At 31.4% G+C, this 16,873-nt stretch overlaps 1 protein-coding gene across 4 annotated transcripts in view; it reads left to right on the top strand.

Annotated features, from left to right (window-relative positions):
* Positions 1 to 16,703, top strand: part of LOC140445004 (probable ribonuclease ZC3H12D) — a 118,764-nt gene extending 102,061 nt beyond the window's left edge. For all 4 annotated transcript variants that reach the window (XM_072536776.1, XM_072536777.1, XM_072536779.1 and 1 more), the window contains one exon: positions 285 to 16,703. In XM_072536776.1, coding sequence (XP_072392877.1) covers positions 285 to 528 — 244 coding nt within the window. In that variant the 3' untranslated portion in view covers positions 529 to 16,703. The remainder of the gene's footprint in view (positions 1 to 284) is intronic.
* Positions 16,704 to 16,873: the final 170 nt, after the last annotated feature.

Below are 16,873 nucleotides of genomic sequence, written 5' to 3'. Positions count from 1 at the left end.
CAAAATTATTATGTCAAATATATCACTTATTTTTTATCTACTTTAAATTAATACAAGGTAGGCATAAACATACAAAATATTTCCATCAGATGGAAGAAAATACCCTATAAGTACAAATATTGTGTTTAAAAATACTAATTAAAAGAAAATAAAAATATAGCCTTATTTGTGGCCCCCATAGACCACAGTCGTGCAGTATTGTTATTATTTGAACGTCGGTCGTCGATCGGCGTGTTAAACTATATGGAAACCAAATATATACATTAAAATCATTATTTTTCCAGACATATGCAAAGAATATCCAGTTGTTCCGATACACAACTAAACATGTGGCCTCCCGTTTGGTCGCAAGGCAGCTCCCATCACCTAGCCAGCTCTCCCGTCCAAGAAGATCGTAGAAAGTTGCACTACCATCTGGCGGCCATCTTTCCCGAAGAACAAGTAACGCAAGCAATGCAGATGTATCCGGATGAGACGAATCCTCAAAAGATCTGCGCTGCTATACTTTCCATGTTTCCCAAAACATAAAACTAATGTAAGATAAGGATAGATGTGTACCACGAAGACTCATTAAACTAAAAGTTGTAATCAAGGCAACAGATAGTCACGTTGACGTGTATACAATATTGTATTATTTTTTTTATGTTGTGTTAACGAAATATTTATGTAGAGATAGAATCTAGCTAAGTAAGACGTCAGATTATTCTGATGCTTTTTTTAAACTAATTTATCGATACTCCTTTTTCTATCTGTGATATTTTCTCATAATACGCTGACTATTTTTTTTTTAATTCTCAATTTTATTAACGTAAAAAATCCCAATATTTTTGAGTTAGCAATGAGATTTAAAATGGAGCAATAAGAAGGTATATGCATAGCATAAGATCAATCAATGTCGATTCTTTTTTCAAGCAATTAATATTTGTGATTTTTCAGAAATTTGCTAAAATTTATCCAGTATCCAAAAAAAGAATGGAAAAGTATTTGGCCAGAAAATAGAGAAGTAATTGTTAACCATTAATTTAACTTATTTAATCTTAAAATAACTTAAAAACCAATTTATCTGACTGCTCAAAACAGAAAATGTTGATTGCTGCTCCTAATAATACTGATATATGAAATCTAAGAGCCTTCCATTTAGAAAAACATCAGAACGTAGATCCAATGTGATAGAGAAAAAATGGAAAGATCAATACTGGAAATCGGTGTCAGAGATTGAGTAGGTAATACGAAACTGAGGGTAAAACAAGAGTTAAATACTTTGAAGAACGGATAGGAACCAATAAGAATCCGACGTAGAAATATACTGAACTTAAATTATCTAATGGGGAGTTTAAGAAGATAAAAAAAATTAATCTCATCAATCATACCGTTAGTCGCCAAGAAATGTTTACTTCGTAATTAATTTTTGTTGGATGGTGTTTATAATATTTGGTTAATTAACTAAAACAAAAAGAAAAGAAATATATATGGTTGTAAATATAAGAACAATCAATTGACATAACGCAACATAATTATCAACACAAAGAATTTATTTAAATATCCTTCTTCTTCTTCTTCAAGTGCCATCTCCGCGGCGAAGGTCGGCAATCATTATAGCTATTCGGACTTTTGAGACGGCTCCTCTGAAAAGTTCATTAAATGTACGTCCGTACCAGTCTCCAAAGTTGCGCAACCATGACATTCTACGCCTCCCTATGCTTTTCTTTACTTGGATCTTTCCCTGCATAATCAGTTGGAGCAAGGTGTATTTCTCTCCACGTGTAATATGTGCGAGATATTCCAATTTTCTTGTTTTAATTATATTTAAAATTTCTATTTCTTTATTCATCCTTCTCAGAACCTCTTTGTTTGTGACTTGTTCTGTCCACAATATTTTCAGAATTCTTCTATATACCCACAGCTCGAATGATTCCAGTTTCTTCATTGATGTCGCATTCAAGGTCCAAGATTCCATTCCATAAAATAAAGTCGAAAAAACATATCACCTCACCAACCTAACTCTTACTTCCAATTTTAAATCCCTTGTACATAGCACTCTTCTCATTTTGTTGAAATTTGCTCTAGCCTTTTCTATTCTGATTTTGATCTCCTGAATGTAATCATTTGTGGAGTTAATCATTGTTCCCATATATGCATATTTGTCCACTTGTTCGTCGTTGGTTCGTTTATTAGAATATTCCCGTTATTTCTGTGAGTTTTCGATATTCTCATAAATTTCGTCTTCTTGACATTCATTGTTAGACCATACTCTTTTCCATACTCCGCTATTTTGGTCACCAGTCTCTAAAGATCTTCAATATTTTCGGCTAAGATCACAGTGTCGTCCGCATATCTAATGTTGTTAATGGGGAACTCCATTTACCTTTATTCCAGCTGTTTCACCCTCAAGAGCGTTTTTCAGGATCTCAGGCATTAAAAAAAATTGGCGACAATACGCATCCCTGTCTCACTCCACATCTTATTTGAATTTCTTCTGACAGCTGTTCGTTAATACGTACTTTTGCTCGCTGTTTATAGTATAAATTTGATATGATCCTAAGGTCGTTGTAGTCAATCTTCTTTGATTTCAGATTGATAATTGTTTATGTCGTACTTTATCGAATGCTTTATTATAGTCAATAAAACATACTTATATATCTTGATTGACGTCCAGGCATCTTTGTATCAGTATATTAAGTGAAAAAGAGCTTCACGCGTTCCTAGGCCTTTGCGAAAACCAAATTGTGTATCATTAACGTTTATGTCCAGTTTGTGATATATTCGGTTATGGATGACTTTTAGTAGTAACTTTAGCACATGAGACATCAAGCTAATGGTGCGGTTTAAATAAATATTTACCATTTATTGTTGCAAAAAAAACCTGAGACAGGTTGCAGAGACTTTTTGAATTCTAGCGGCGTCTTAGGGGTTGATATTATGTGTATATATCACAGCAATAAAAATCAAAACTCCCCACAATTATTTCTACGTATTGCGTTTACGGCAGTAAACAGAACGAATCGAAATTATCGAGATTTTGTTTGAAAAAAATTTAATTCTCTTGTGTGTCAAATAACCAAGAAGTCTATTTAATATCGGAATTAATCAATGTCCTGACATTATGTAGAAATTTGTTACACAGCAAAATAAAGATATAACAGATGAATCAACAGCTGAATCAGCAGATTGCCACAACTACACAACGAAGCAAATACTTTCATTTTATAAGCGTCAATAAAAAACTAAAAATTCCGTCAAACGAAGTTAACGTTTAACTTGTATGGTATGGAACAGGAATGATAACACAGCCCAACAAAATGAAAAAATTTGGTGCTTGAGAATAACGAATTTTAAATATTTTTTGATGCTCTGATTTCAAAAGTGACTTCTTTTTCATAGTAGTTTTTTTTTTAAATCGATGGTGTAATTTTAACTTCGCTCGAAAAGATATACACAAAGGCACCTGGAAATCACCAGAATGGAAATATAATAAACGTTCGCACCAAAAGAGGAGATCTGAGGTTCTGATCACTACTGGATCAAAAGTATAGCAAGGGCCAGAATTTTAAACGTTTATAAAACGAAATAGGTTGTAAATATGAACGATACAGTGTAGAAGAACATCAAACTAGAAAAAAGACTAAAACAAGAAAACATAAATGAAGAGTGGGAAGAGCGCAGCAGCTGAAGAATTACTAGGCATGAAAGGTAAACAATGAAGAACAAGAACAAATGACTGTTTTGACAAAGAATATCAGATTATAATAGAGAGAAAAAACAGAGTAACAGAAAGAAGAGAGAAACTATGAACAAAGAGTTTCAAGAACTAAAAGATCTAAGTAAACCAATAGAGACCAGAAAATTTTAGCAGAAACTGAACAAAAGTAAAAGGGAATTCAAACAAAAAAAGTAAAGAGATAAGAAGAGTAATATATTGACAGAACAGCAAGAAAAACTAGGTAGATGGAATTCCTGAATGGGACCGAAAATGTTTTACATTATATTGATATATGTTCGTTTGTAAGACTCCATTTAACGTTTTTTATAAAAATATTGCTTTTAATTATGTGTTCTTAATATGCCATACGCTAAATAAAAAATGAGTTCTGCGCTACTGATACGCTTCTTGGTAAAACTCATAAGGACAGCTAAATTTTAGGATAACCCTAGTTATCGGTGTTGCAATAGCCCTAGTGAAGTGTCTGTCTTTATACTTACATTACAAGATCTCAGACGTTGGTTTTTTACAAATCGTAAATGCTGGATAAAATAAATTACAATACACAACGATTCTACAATTAGATTGCATGTACTGCTCTCAAAACTTGTAACGATCTCTACGCTTTGTATTACGTTGTATTCCTATTATTTACTATCGGATGATCCTCTTATGCATTAAAACATGACCGAACATTGTTGCCCTGGTTACAAGATTCAAGTTTTCTTGAAGTATTGTGTGTCTCGTGAGTGAAATTTTGCTTATTATACAGTAGAGTCTGTTTGTTTGCGTCTCACTTAATTATTAGCCTTTGTTTAAAGAGTCAAGGATGGAATGCATGGCGAACGTTGTTTTTGTTACTTTGGCATTTAATTTTTAATTAAATAGTTGATGGAGTCGACATATACTTGACGAATAGTTATTTACAAATAAATTACTAAAAACTACTGATCTCTAAATTAAGAACAAAAGTTTAACTATTATAAAGACAGCTTTTTCGGTGCTAATACACATCACGTGAACTGTTTTAAAGGCGGGTATGCTTATTTATGAATAGATGGAGAACATATTTATAATGGTTATATGAAACATAACTTTAAGAGAAATATCTGAATTTTTATTAATTTTTTTCCACTCATAATATTGACCTGTATTAATTGTTGCATGACTCCTGGGGCATTTTTTGATTAGAAACAAAAAATAAAAGGTTATTCACATTGTTTTGACTCTATATTGCATAAATTTGAAATATGTACACTAAAAATCATCACTTCTTTCGACACAGCTTTAGTGATAAATTTAAAAATTCCTCTAGAGACTAATTTTTGAGTTGTCCCCCTTTTTGGAAAATATGGAATGCGTACGGTAGGTAACATGTGAAAAGTTCAACATGTGAAAACTTTATTCTGTATGAAAATTCTTAAAACAATTAGAAGTTGTAGTGAAACAAAGCAATAATTTTCTTTGGGAATTTTAAAGGAACTTTGGGAGTTCCTTTAAAATTAGGATATTTAGATATTCATTTTAATAAATGAATTCATGATAAAAAAGATCCTAACAGCGCAACCCGTGGGAATGAGAAGACGGGGTAGACCAAAGCTGAGGTTAATGGACGGGGTAACACAAGATGCCGAGAAGATCCGAGTCGGCAACTGGGAAATGCAAGCGAGGGACAGAATAGAATGACGTAGAAAGCTTGAGAAGGTCGAGGCCCACTAAGGGCTGTAGCCCTCTTTTAGAACAATTTAACATTTTTCAAGCAAATGGTTTGTGAAATTTTGCTTTGAATTCTAGTAGAGGTAATTACTCTTTTTATACTTGAACAACTATATTCTTCTTCTTCTTTCTTCTTGTATGTAGGCTTTAAAGCCTGTTTCTTCTTCAATATTAGCCTCCTAAATTATTTAAATTATCGCATCATCTTTTTCTTGGTCTGCCAATACTTCTTCTTCCATTTGGTGACTTATCTCGTGCTATTCATACTATCTTATCCTCTTCCATTCTACTAGTGTGTTCGTTTCACTCCTGTTTCCGTTTTGTCATCCATCCATTTATGTCTTCTATATTTCAAGCTCTTCTTATGTTTTCGCTTCTCTCTCTCTATCCAAGAGACTTTTCGCTGATATTCGTCGGAGTATTTTCATCTCTGTTGTTTTTAGTAGTTGTCTCGTTTTAGATGTGTCAGGTCTTGTCTACGCCGTGTATGTTAATATAGTTCTAATTGCTGCTTTATGGATTCTTGTTTTTGTGTCTTGTCTTAGGTGTTTGTTCTTCCAGATTGTGTCATTAAGAGATCCCGTAACTTTACTTGCTTTTAAGCTTTGTTGTCGTACTTCTTTGTCAACATCTCCGTAACTAGTTATATCTATTCCCAGATATCTAAACCTTGCTTCCTGCTTTATTATTTTCCCATCAATTTCGATTTTACATCGTAGTGGGTATTTCGTTGCTGTCATACATTTGGTTTTTTCTGCTGATATCATATTCTGCGTCTGCATAACATAATATTTGGAACTTTGTTCCCCATTCTGTAGCCATGACCTTTACGTCCTGCTTGTATTATTTCGTCCATTATTATATTAAAGAGAAGTGGGCTTAACGAGGCACCCTGCCTGACTCCGCTTTGTACTGGTATACACTGTGTTAGTTTTCCATTTATCTTGATCTATCTAGATATTTTCGATGGTTTGTGTAATATTGATTGGTATGTTTCTTTTATACAATAGGTGTAAGACATCTTCGACTTGGATGCGATCGAAAGCCTTTGTCAGGTCTATAAAACATAGATATGCTGATTTACTGTACTCGATGGCCTTTTCTATGATTAGTCTTAGTACAAATACGGCGTATACCCAGGATCTTCCGGATCTGAATCCTTGTTGTTCATCTGATAGAGTTGTTAGTTTATTGATTTTGTTGATTAGGACTTTTGTGGTAAGCTTAAGTGCGGTGTTTAGTAGATTTATATCTCTATAATTGTTGGGGTCTTCTTTATCTCCTTTCTTGAACATTGGTTGAAAAGCTGTTGAACAACTATAATGTCAATAAAATGAAAAAAGAATTTGTGGTACCAATTCTTGGGTTTAACTATTATTATACATAACGCAATAAGCGAATCTAGCAATTCAACGCCTCCCATACTCTTATTTTATAAAATAATGGATTATGGACACTCGATATCAATATATTGTTTAGATATATGGTCCCATCTCTTCTTTTTGCCACATGGATACGCTCCTGCATATGAGCTTAGAATAGTAACACCTTTGTTATCATACCACTGATACATCACACCATCGATAATAGTTTTCTATGCCCGAATTGAACCTTTCTTTTGTTTAGTTTCATTTCTTTATCTGATATCAGTTCACAGCTAGCGAGTCTATTTTGCCTTACAGTCCCTGCACATTGTATACCATTCTTTGCTAATCCTACCTGCAAGTTGATGCTACTGAACCAATTGTCAAAGTATAATTTATAATTCTGGTATTTCGGAATAATCTCTGATAACCAATAAATTGTTCCATTTCAGTTTTTGTTAGCGAGTGGTTGATTTGAATTTTCTTGCATACAATATAAATTAGAGTGCTCAATCAAAAGTTAAATCAACTCATCGTCAAAAAAATTATTTATTGAAGTATTCTATTGGCTGTTTTACCTCGTTTGTTGTAGGTACATTATCTTTCCATTTCAGAATAGCTAATGAAATTTTTGTTTTATAGACTTTCCATTTGTAAGATACTTTTAACTTTTTACCTCTAGAATTAGATGAATCTTCCACTTCATATTCAGATGTTTCACTAGCAAGAATGTCATACCCCCTTCTTAACTATTGATTTTAGGAATGAATTCGCGAGTAGAGTCTAAAAAATATACTTACAGATATATCCCTATTGTCAGACTGTATATAAATGAGATTATCATTAGCATCATCTTCAGCTAACTCACTGTCGTCAGAATCATCTGGCACTGATCTTATATTAATATTTTCATTTCTACTACCCTTATAAAAAATTAAGGGAACTTTGTATTTAGAAATAGTATAAAATGAGTAAAACTTCCAAGAATTTTTACCGCACACGTGTAACACATGACTGACGACATCTGAAAACTTTTGGTACAAAAACTTTGTTTGGTGTACTGACATGGGGAGTTGCGTGATTATTTTGATTGAATGTTTCTTTGGCTACACAATATGCACTTCAAAATCACTAAATGGTAAAAGATTAGTTTTCTAACTGAAATTTAATTTCGGTGTTGCCTGAAAGCAACGCTATGCAATGTAGGGTTAATTTGACATGCTTTTGGCATTTTTCAAGGATATGAAACAAGAATGTAATAATTTATTGTGGCTGTAATGTTAACATTCTACTTCCGTGATGGGAAGGTCGAGAGATCAATCTTTTTTTAAATTTTTTTACCATCTCCTGGTAACCCTATGATGCACTCGTATGAGTTACAAAGTCCACTCTTACATAAGAGACTCTTTGCACGCTCTAATATAGTCTTAAATATTAGAACATAAAAACTAACACGTTCCAACTAAAACAGTGTCGTATGTTCGTTATTTTTTTATTTTATAAACAGTAGTTTTTAGAGTTAAGTTTATTTAATTTTAAACTTTCGTCATGTGTCTCGCTCTTGATAATGTGATGTAACATTTTGAATTTGTAAAACATTTTTACATACATATTGTTAACAACTGTAAGTTGTATTTTTAAAGAACAATTTTTTTAAACAGTTTTAGATATATTTTTGTTATTTAGTGTATAGTGAGGAAATTGATATAAAATGAATTTTATTCACGAAGTCTGTCTAATGCCAGTATAAAAATAAGGAAATTGATTAAAAGGAGACAATGCAATTGACCCTTTCTAGAATTTAATTGAAATTTCAATTTTGTTGATATTGTATCCTTGACAGTTAGTCAGTAGAACCGTATTCGTTAATAGATACAAAAGTAACTTTTCGTAAAGTAAAAAAATAACTATTTTATATTTAATTATGGGTACATTACCACTATTTATTGTTTGACCAAGAATTATTCGTAATTTACATGTATGAAGGAGAAAAGAGAACAATTTCAACACTTATTACTGTAAACCGTGCAGGAAAGGTAAACAGAGCAAGAGCGCTCATCTGTTTGTAATATTTTTGAGTATTTTCAAAAGTAAACATCTTTATAATTCAATTTTGAAAAATAAAGGCAGATATCGAGCACAGTTTATTAATTAAATCTTGCCCAAGTACTTTCGCTTCCTAGAGCATCTTCAGGGGCATTTCGTCAATTTTGGGCTACCCGACAATCCCAGAATGTCATAAACATAAAATTAAACATAAAGTTGAACATAACGCTACACTAAACAAGGACAAATAGTTTAAAATTATTTAAAAGTCGAAGCTGCATTCTGATCGGCAACAGGAGAGAGAAGCGAAAGTACTTGGGCAAGATTTAATTTATAAACTGTGCTCGATATCTGTCTTTATTTTTCAAAGTTCATTTATTCGAGCATTCAACCTTATATCAATCCTTATAATTGTTTGTATTGGTCGTTGACGTTAACGAATATAGAGGCTTATAGAAACACCTTTCAAATGGGAAATTTATCCATTGGTTAATATATGTGCTTTAAAATACTCCTGTAGATAGCATAAAGTGAAATTTGAGTCACAATATTGTTTATAATTCACAAAGATTCAGTTAGTAAAAATTATATATACATATATTCACTATATATATTATATATATATATATTTGTTTACAAGACCTGCATGGCTCATTTAGAAAAAAGTGTGTACAGGTATTGCGTTCTCTTTTACTAAGATGTTGATTATTCTTGATTATTTTCTATATTTTGTACTTCAATCCTTTTTGATAAACAAATATTATACATATACAGGGTGCCTCAAACCTCTGACTTTCTTTGATATATATATATATATATATATATATATATATATATATATATATATATATATATATATATATATAAAGAGATATTTTTAAAATGGTGGTTTCTTTTTATTTGGCAACACGGCATGTTTAAAGTAATATATACTTTCCCCTGGCCTTGATCAAACTGTCTCCAGTAATTCACTACAGCTACATACCATATCTGTGTTACCAGTTTTTGTAACAGTTTTTAAGCTGATACCGATACATTTAGGGTACCGTTTGAATATATTTGACAAGATATGTTTATGATAAATTTATTCAAGCCAATCAGTATATCTATGCCTGTTATGTATGGCACGTAACTCCATCAGACAAGTTTTTGGGCAGTGTTAATATATATTTCAGAAATCTCCCGAAATATGCGTCATGATAATTGTTTCTTGTTATGCACTTACCATCCATTATGGTGGATGTTTCTACATATTTTTTTGTTTATTTAACATCCCAACATATTTGCAATATGTAATATAACTACAATAAGTAAATTGTCGGTACAATATTTAACAAATGTCGTGTAGAAAATTGTCCATTGACAATTTTCTGCGTATTCTTGGCACTGAAAGATTGTCACATATTATGTCTTGGGGTTTGATTGGATTTCTACGACTTCTACGTAATAAAGACCAACGTTCTTCGATACCTCTACTTTAGGGGACACATTTGGGTAATACTACCTACGTGTAGTACGATATTTTCTTCTAGCCAGTTAACTCAAGTCCGACCAAAATGTTACTTGATCGTTAGCGTTATGTGTATTGATAAAATCCAATAATTTTGGCATGTTTAACTATATATGTTTGTATTAATTATTTCCATCCACCGAAATGGCACATAAAACCAATACTTTTGTAGCCTATAATTAACGTTTTCATTAATTATACGTCATTTCACTTTAGCGCCCCACGTTGGGCGCCAATATCTAAATCTTGCAGCTGATGAGTATGCAGCACCAATACAATTTTTTGTATTGATCAGTCAGTGCTTTTGATCTTCTATTTTTTGGCCCATTTAAAACTGATATCCTTTGTTTACATTCATTTTCAGCTATTGTCCTATAAACGATCGCAGAAAACATATTAATAACAAAAAAGGTTTACAATTTGAAGCTCAGACAACGATCCAGCCAGGCGATAAATATTCTCACGAATTTCTAAATTATAAACAGGAGAAATTATCGTTATTAATTATGGTTTATATGGATAATTTTTTTAAAAATCTTTCGTGACAATATTTATTATCTTTTATTTTTCTGCTAACTTTACTTTTGCCTTTGACTTAGGCACAACTAGTGGTCAGTTTAAATTGATAAAATTAGATCAAAGTTTGCATTTTCAATATTTGCGAAAGTTTGGATTATTATTATTAAATATCATTCGTTTTTCTTTATTTCAATACATTTCAAACACGTTTTTTCGACCAAGGAATTCAGTTTGCCAAATGAACCCCAAAAAATTATTAAAACTTATGAATATTGATAGATTAACATCTTAGGAAGGAGTTCTTTGATATTCGAATTTAAATACTTCTTTTTCCTTAGTTAAATCTAAGAAAAGTAGAATGTATTGATATTTTTGGTTTTTAACTTCTAAAGTGGCCTTCTAAATAAGAATAAAACAATATGGTACCCTGTTTTTTTTTACAATTTATAACTGTATGTAGCGTTTTTAAAGCTTAAAATGTTTTGGAGTATGCATAATGATAAAAATAAAAGTTATTAGGCCACTTTAGTAATGATTGAAACTGATATTTGACGATTGTTTAAAATTAATCATTTTTAACAATTATCAAATTAATTAAACATACGAAAATCTTGGGGATAGTGATACACATATCGAGAAAAAAATATTATTTCATCCCAGTTTTATTGTCGATATATATGACGGATTTGATAATTAATTTAAAATTAATGTAATTGTTAAGGCCAATATTGATTCATTGACCATTTGTATAGCCCATCTATACTTCACAATCAACATTCGAGTGGATTGCGCAAGCATGCGCACAAACGAATTACTGTTTGCACATGAGTTTGACTCTTTGAATAGTAGATTAAACCGAATTGTTAACCGATGCTAAGATCGAACGAGATTACTGATTTTGTCATCCGTTTTTTGACCATGAAACTGGAAGGGTCATTTCAACGCCTTCTCTGCCATCTTATTAAGTATTATCTGCCATCATTAATTTATTATTTCAATAAATTGTAAGTTTCAGACGCCTCTTTCAAATTTAAGCAACGATTCGTTGCTTTACTGTCACCATTTTTTCAGGTGACAAAAGAATTTAATGACAACGAATGCTACGATTAGACGGATTATTTACAGGAGCAGGAATTACTGCATTGCAAAGAGAAGGCTACACGCTAAACATCTGACAGTCGCGTACTTCCCTAACAGTGGCAGTATCGTTAATTAATAGCCACACCTTGTAGTATTAACGTAAGAAGATAATAGATGTACCTGATGTAAGGTTCCCTTCTACCATTGTTAAAATATTCCTTTTGCGATTTGTACGACTTGTGATCGGAAAAAATTTCGTGAAGTTTTAAATATTCAAATTACACTGCCCAATTAATGGATTGTTCAATATAATATCCAGTTTCACCACCAGCAATTCTTGACAAAGAGTCACATTATTCGCAAGTTTACCTAATACAATCAGTAATTATTAATTAATTGTGCGTTCATGTTAAAATACATCAGAAACGTATTAATGTGTACAATTTTTACGCAAAAGAATTGTTTTTCATGGCTGTTCCGTCTAGAAAATGTTGTATTTATGTTTTAGTTTAACGTAACTTTGATAATTGTTAAAACTAATTTTTATAATAAACTATATAAGAGAATAAAACCGTTAGATTAGGATTAGAAAAACAACTTCATATTGAAGGTTATAAAAATGCTTTCGAATGATCGTGGTTTTTACTGTAACTAATATTTTTTTTACACTGATAAGTTGATACTATGTATCTCTAGTAAAATTGTTGCAATTTTTGAATTATAGTATAGTATATTGGAAGTTTTACTTGTACATTCCCCTCTCTGGACTCGAATGTACATTTAAAACTTGTTACTAGCCCTGTATCAATCTTCTTTACATTGTTTAATCATTAATGATAAATCGTTAAATGTGTACTAACGCCTGATTCCTTTCTCGTACAGAGCATTTGTATGTCATTAAAACTAGTAATCAATATGTGTCGATATTATGTAAATGTTTATGTAGATTCACCAAAATATATTTTGATATGTAACGTACAAAATATTTTACGGAATTAAATCAGTAACAGGAACAATTTTAATTTTTTCAAAAGTTTATGGACCGGAAAATATATGTGAAACAATATAGATATAGAAAGGGAAAGTAGGTGCGTATTTTCCCTCAATATCACGAGGATACAATTGTCGTCCCTAGTGACTACTATTATATATAGGAAGAACATATATATTTTTTAGCTGTATATAGTTTCAAATATCTAATTTCTCTTCGTAAGTACGGATAATAAATACTACTAAAAGAGGTATGTTCCTTCTGCATACTGTTTTAAAGACTTCATTAACATTGCTTCAGTGAGTCTCTAGGATTCAACTCCGTAGTATAATATTGAGAAGATATAACATCGTAGCCTTACTTTTATCTCCAGATTAAGGTTGTGGCTTTTAAAGAGTTTGGCCATGTTGTTCAATGCACTCCTTGCCTTGTCTATTCTACATTTTACTTCTTGTGAGTGATCCCATTGTTCGTTTACCATTGTACGAAGATAGGTAAACTGTTTTACTCGGTCCATTGATGTATTCTTGATAAGAAATTCTCTAATTTTATTTTTGCTGATAATAATAAATTTAGTTTTTGATATGTTTACTTGTAGTCCAAATCTTTCACTTACTTCATTTACTTTGTTTATTAGTTGCTGTAAACTGTTTAAACTGCCTGCAAAAATAACGGTGTCATCTGCATAGCAGATGTTGTTTAGGCATTCTCCATTTAAAAGGGTTCCATGTTCGCAATTTTCCAAAGCTTCACTAAATATTTCCTGTGAATATAGGCTGAATAATATAGATAAAAGTATACATCCTTGTCTAACGCCTCGCAGAATATGGATCGCTTTCGTCGGTTTATCTCCAAGATTTCTGCTTATTGTGGTTGATTGGTTCCAGTATAAATTTTGTATTAAAAAAATTTATTAAAATCCTTTGTAAAAGGTATATATTTAAAAACCCAAACGGGTTAGACAAAGCGTTTTCGGAATCCATATTCCATCATCAGTGTCTAGGAGTACATGAATGTAGCCACTAAATATATGGGTAAAAACCCGTTAAAAAATAATTAGTTACATTTGGTTTACAGTATTTCTTATAAAATATTAAAATGTTAAAGTTACCGTTGGATTAGGTAAGATGGCGACATATGACTCCTGACTTTAACATCTTGAGTTTTAATGTTGGATATGTGCATTTTTCTTCAATGCTTGGAGAAATATAAGTTGCACAGGAATTACTATACATATTCAACGAAGTTTTATTTAAATTTTTGGTGAGTCTACAGTACGTTGCTTTTTAAGTAAAACAATTTCTAGCCAAATATACCTAAAAGTGGCCAAGACAAGCGTGAAGTGGAATAAGATTTTGTATTAAGTTTTGTCGAAAATGCTCTGTATCTACTAAAAGTAAATGTTTGTACTTACTGTTAGTGTGCCAATTCATTAATAATTGTAACTTTTTTTATATGCATAATTAAGTATTATTGAGTTAGGTTCACAAAGTGTATCGAATAGGGACAAAAATACGCCTATGTCACAGTGAATGTGCCTAATTCGTTTTATGAAACGCGATATATTACAAATATGAAATTAAACATGATGATGATTATCAAATATAAGGGATGGTAGTGGACTATTGTGGAGTTGATATGCTTGTGACAAATTTAGGACAAATTCGTAGGACTATTTTAATTTTAAATATAAACTAATTTGAGTGAATTTTCCATTGTTAATTTATTGTGAATCGACTCGATGGCTCATGGCGAGTGAACTACACAAGAAAACTGGAACATAACATTTATTCGTAGAAAGCAATCATTTTACGTCTAGTGATGGGGATGAAGATAAGAGAAGATGGTGAATTAAAAAAGAGCAGTATCGGTTTGTTATTAGCAAAATTCCAGGTTTTGGCAATGTTTTATCTAACCCATGAAGACGTATTAGGAGACCTTCATTTCCCAACTCTAGAAAATGCAAATATGTGGAAATGTTTTGCCGTGCTACGTATATTGCTGTATACAAATAGTCCATTAAAATCCAAAACTGCAAATGACTTTCTAATATACAATAGAAGAGGCATATGTATGCATATACAATGAAATATGCTTGAATTGACAAAGTAATACGTTATTATGGGTATCTTTGATTTTTTTTTTTTGAGAAATATTCTTTTTTGTTAGAAAATGTCGTTTAGAGGATTCCTTTTAATATATTTTACCAAAAATTTAGTCTTACTGTAAAAAGTCGATACATTTTGTGAATCACGAGTAGTCAGTGTCTGCCCTAAGGTAAGAGATTTCTTAGAGACAATACCTTGGTCAGTAACCTATTTAGACTGTTTATCATTGTTGAAAATTTGTATGCACCTATGTGTTGTTTGGTAATGTTGCATATTGCATCTCGATACCTATGAATAATTATTACAATAATTATATTTCCAGATAATAGTCCTTTCACCACTAATAGGCGTATCCGAAACAAAGATTAGTATAATAGAAAGAAGATAAATCATAACGAATGACAATGTTAAAAATTGAAGATAATTTATTACCCAAGTTACTTTAGGCCAATCGTTTAAAAGATTCACTAATTTTAAATATCAAACATCCTAATAGACAAAAACTGTTCAGAAAGTATCGGACCTTTGTTAATCACTGTAACAATGCTCGTCATCCAGGAAGCAATAACACGTTTTTACTGATTTTTTAATTCACTAATAAAGCAGCTCTTTAAGTCAGAATTTAAACCTAAAAATCTCACAATTTTGATTTTTCCGGAGTTGTGCTCTGCAACGTAAGAATGCAAGAATGGATGCAAGAAACGTAAAAATGACGAATGTAAATAAAATCATGCTGTTACGAACGAGACATATACTTCACAGAGGGCGCTGGAACATTTTGGCGCGAAAATATGAAAGTAAGTCCAATACTTTTGAGACAGACATCGTATAGTCGAACAAAATATTCTCGGCTTTAAAGAAATGCATACCACGATACAATCAAACAGTGTTTCGTACATCGAGTATGTTTTTTAATTAATTATACATATACAAACACAACTATCTAAATCTAAACACATTATTGAATAACTTCTGCAGGTGGACAACCTTCCATAGCCGACTAGGGAATCGGAAAAATTCTGTAATGGTTTTTGTTTACTGTTTGCAATTATTTTCTACAAAGAGAATTTCTTATATATCCTTTCTGAACTCAAGGGTATATTTGAAATGGGAGGTAAAGACAAAGTTAGAATGGTCTCTGTGATAATCTGGGAATGTTGCAGATATTCGATGGTAATATAGGCAAAACATAGAATTTGATGATGATCTCAATGGATTTGATAAAAATAGTTACGATCTTACACAGTTACGCTTATTAATGTAGAGGACTATAAAATATGAAATACTCATCTTGTCTAAGAACTAGCTTATTTAGCAAACTTAGTATTTCTTTTTTGTGGAATATCTGTTTATTTATTTTTCAGTTAGAGAAAAAGTTAAATGAGTTAAAGATTATGTCATTGTTAATAGTTTGTGCAATCAGTGGGTATCCAAAAGGATATTTTAACAATTTAATTGTAGTAATAAGCATTCCGTAGCTAGTTCTTGGATTGCTACATTGGATGTTTAAAACATTCAAGTTTTTCGTAATCCCCAATCATAGTTGATTTTATATCTCACTAAATAATTCTCATTATTATCATGTTTACTTTAGATGAATGTTTTATATATCCAGTTGTTTTGACTAATTATTTATTTTTATTTTTTCAAATATAATTTTTAAATATAATTATTTCGTCTTTCATTTGAACATGAGCCCTGTATCCTTCTTTTTATGTGAATGTGCTAAAACATTTTTTACACAAAAAATGATAAATCGTGGATAGCGTTGGATATAATTTTAAATTGGAATTCCTGGGACAACAAATCTAATAGAAACAAACGAGATACTAGAACGAG

Source organism: Diabrotica undecimpunctata, chromosome 7, assembly GCF_040954645.1.
Source record: "Diabrotica undecimpunctata isolate CICGRU chromosome 7, icDiaUnde3, whole genome shotgun sequence".
NCBI classification, from domain to species: Eukaryota; Metazoa; Arthropoda; class Insecta; order Coleoptera; family Chrysomelidae; genus Diabrotica; species Diabrotica undecimpunctata.
Note: the sequence above shows the minus strand (reverse complement) of the source record. Positions and strands in the feature narration are given on the sequence as shown.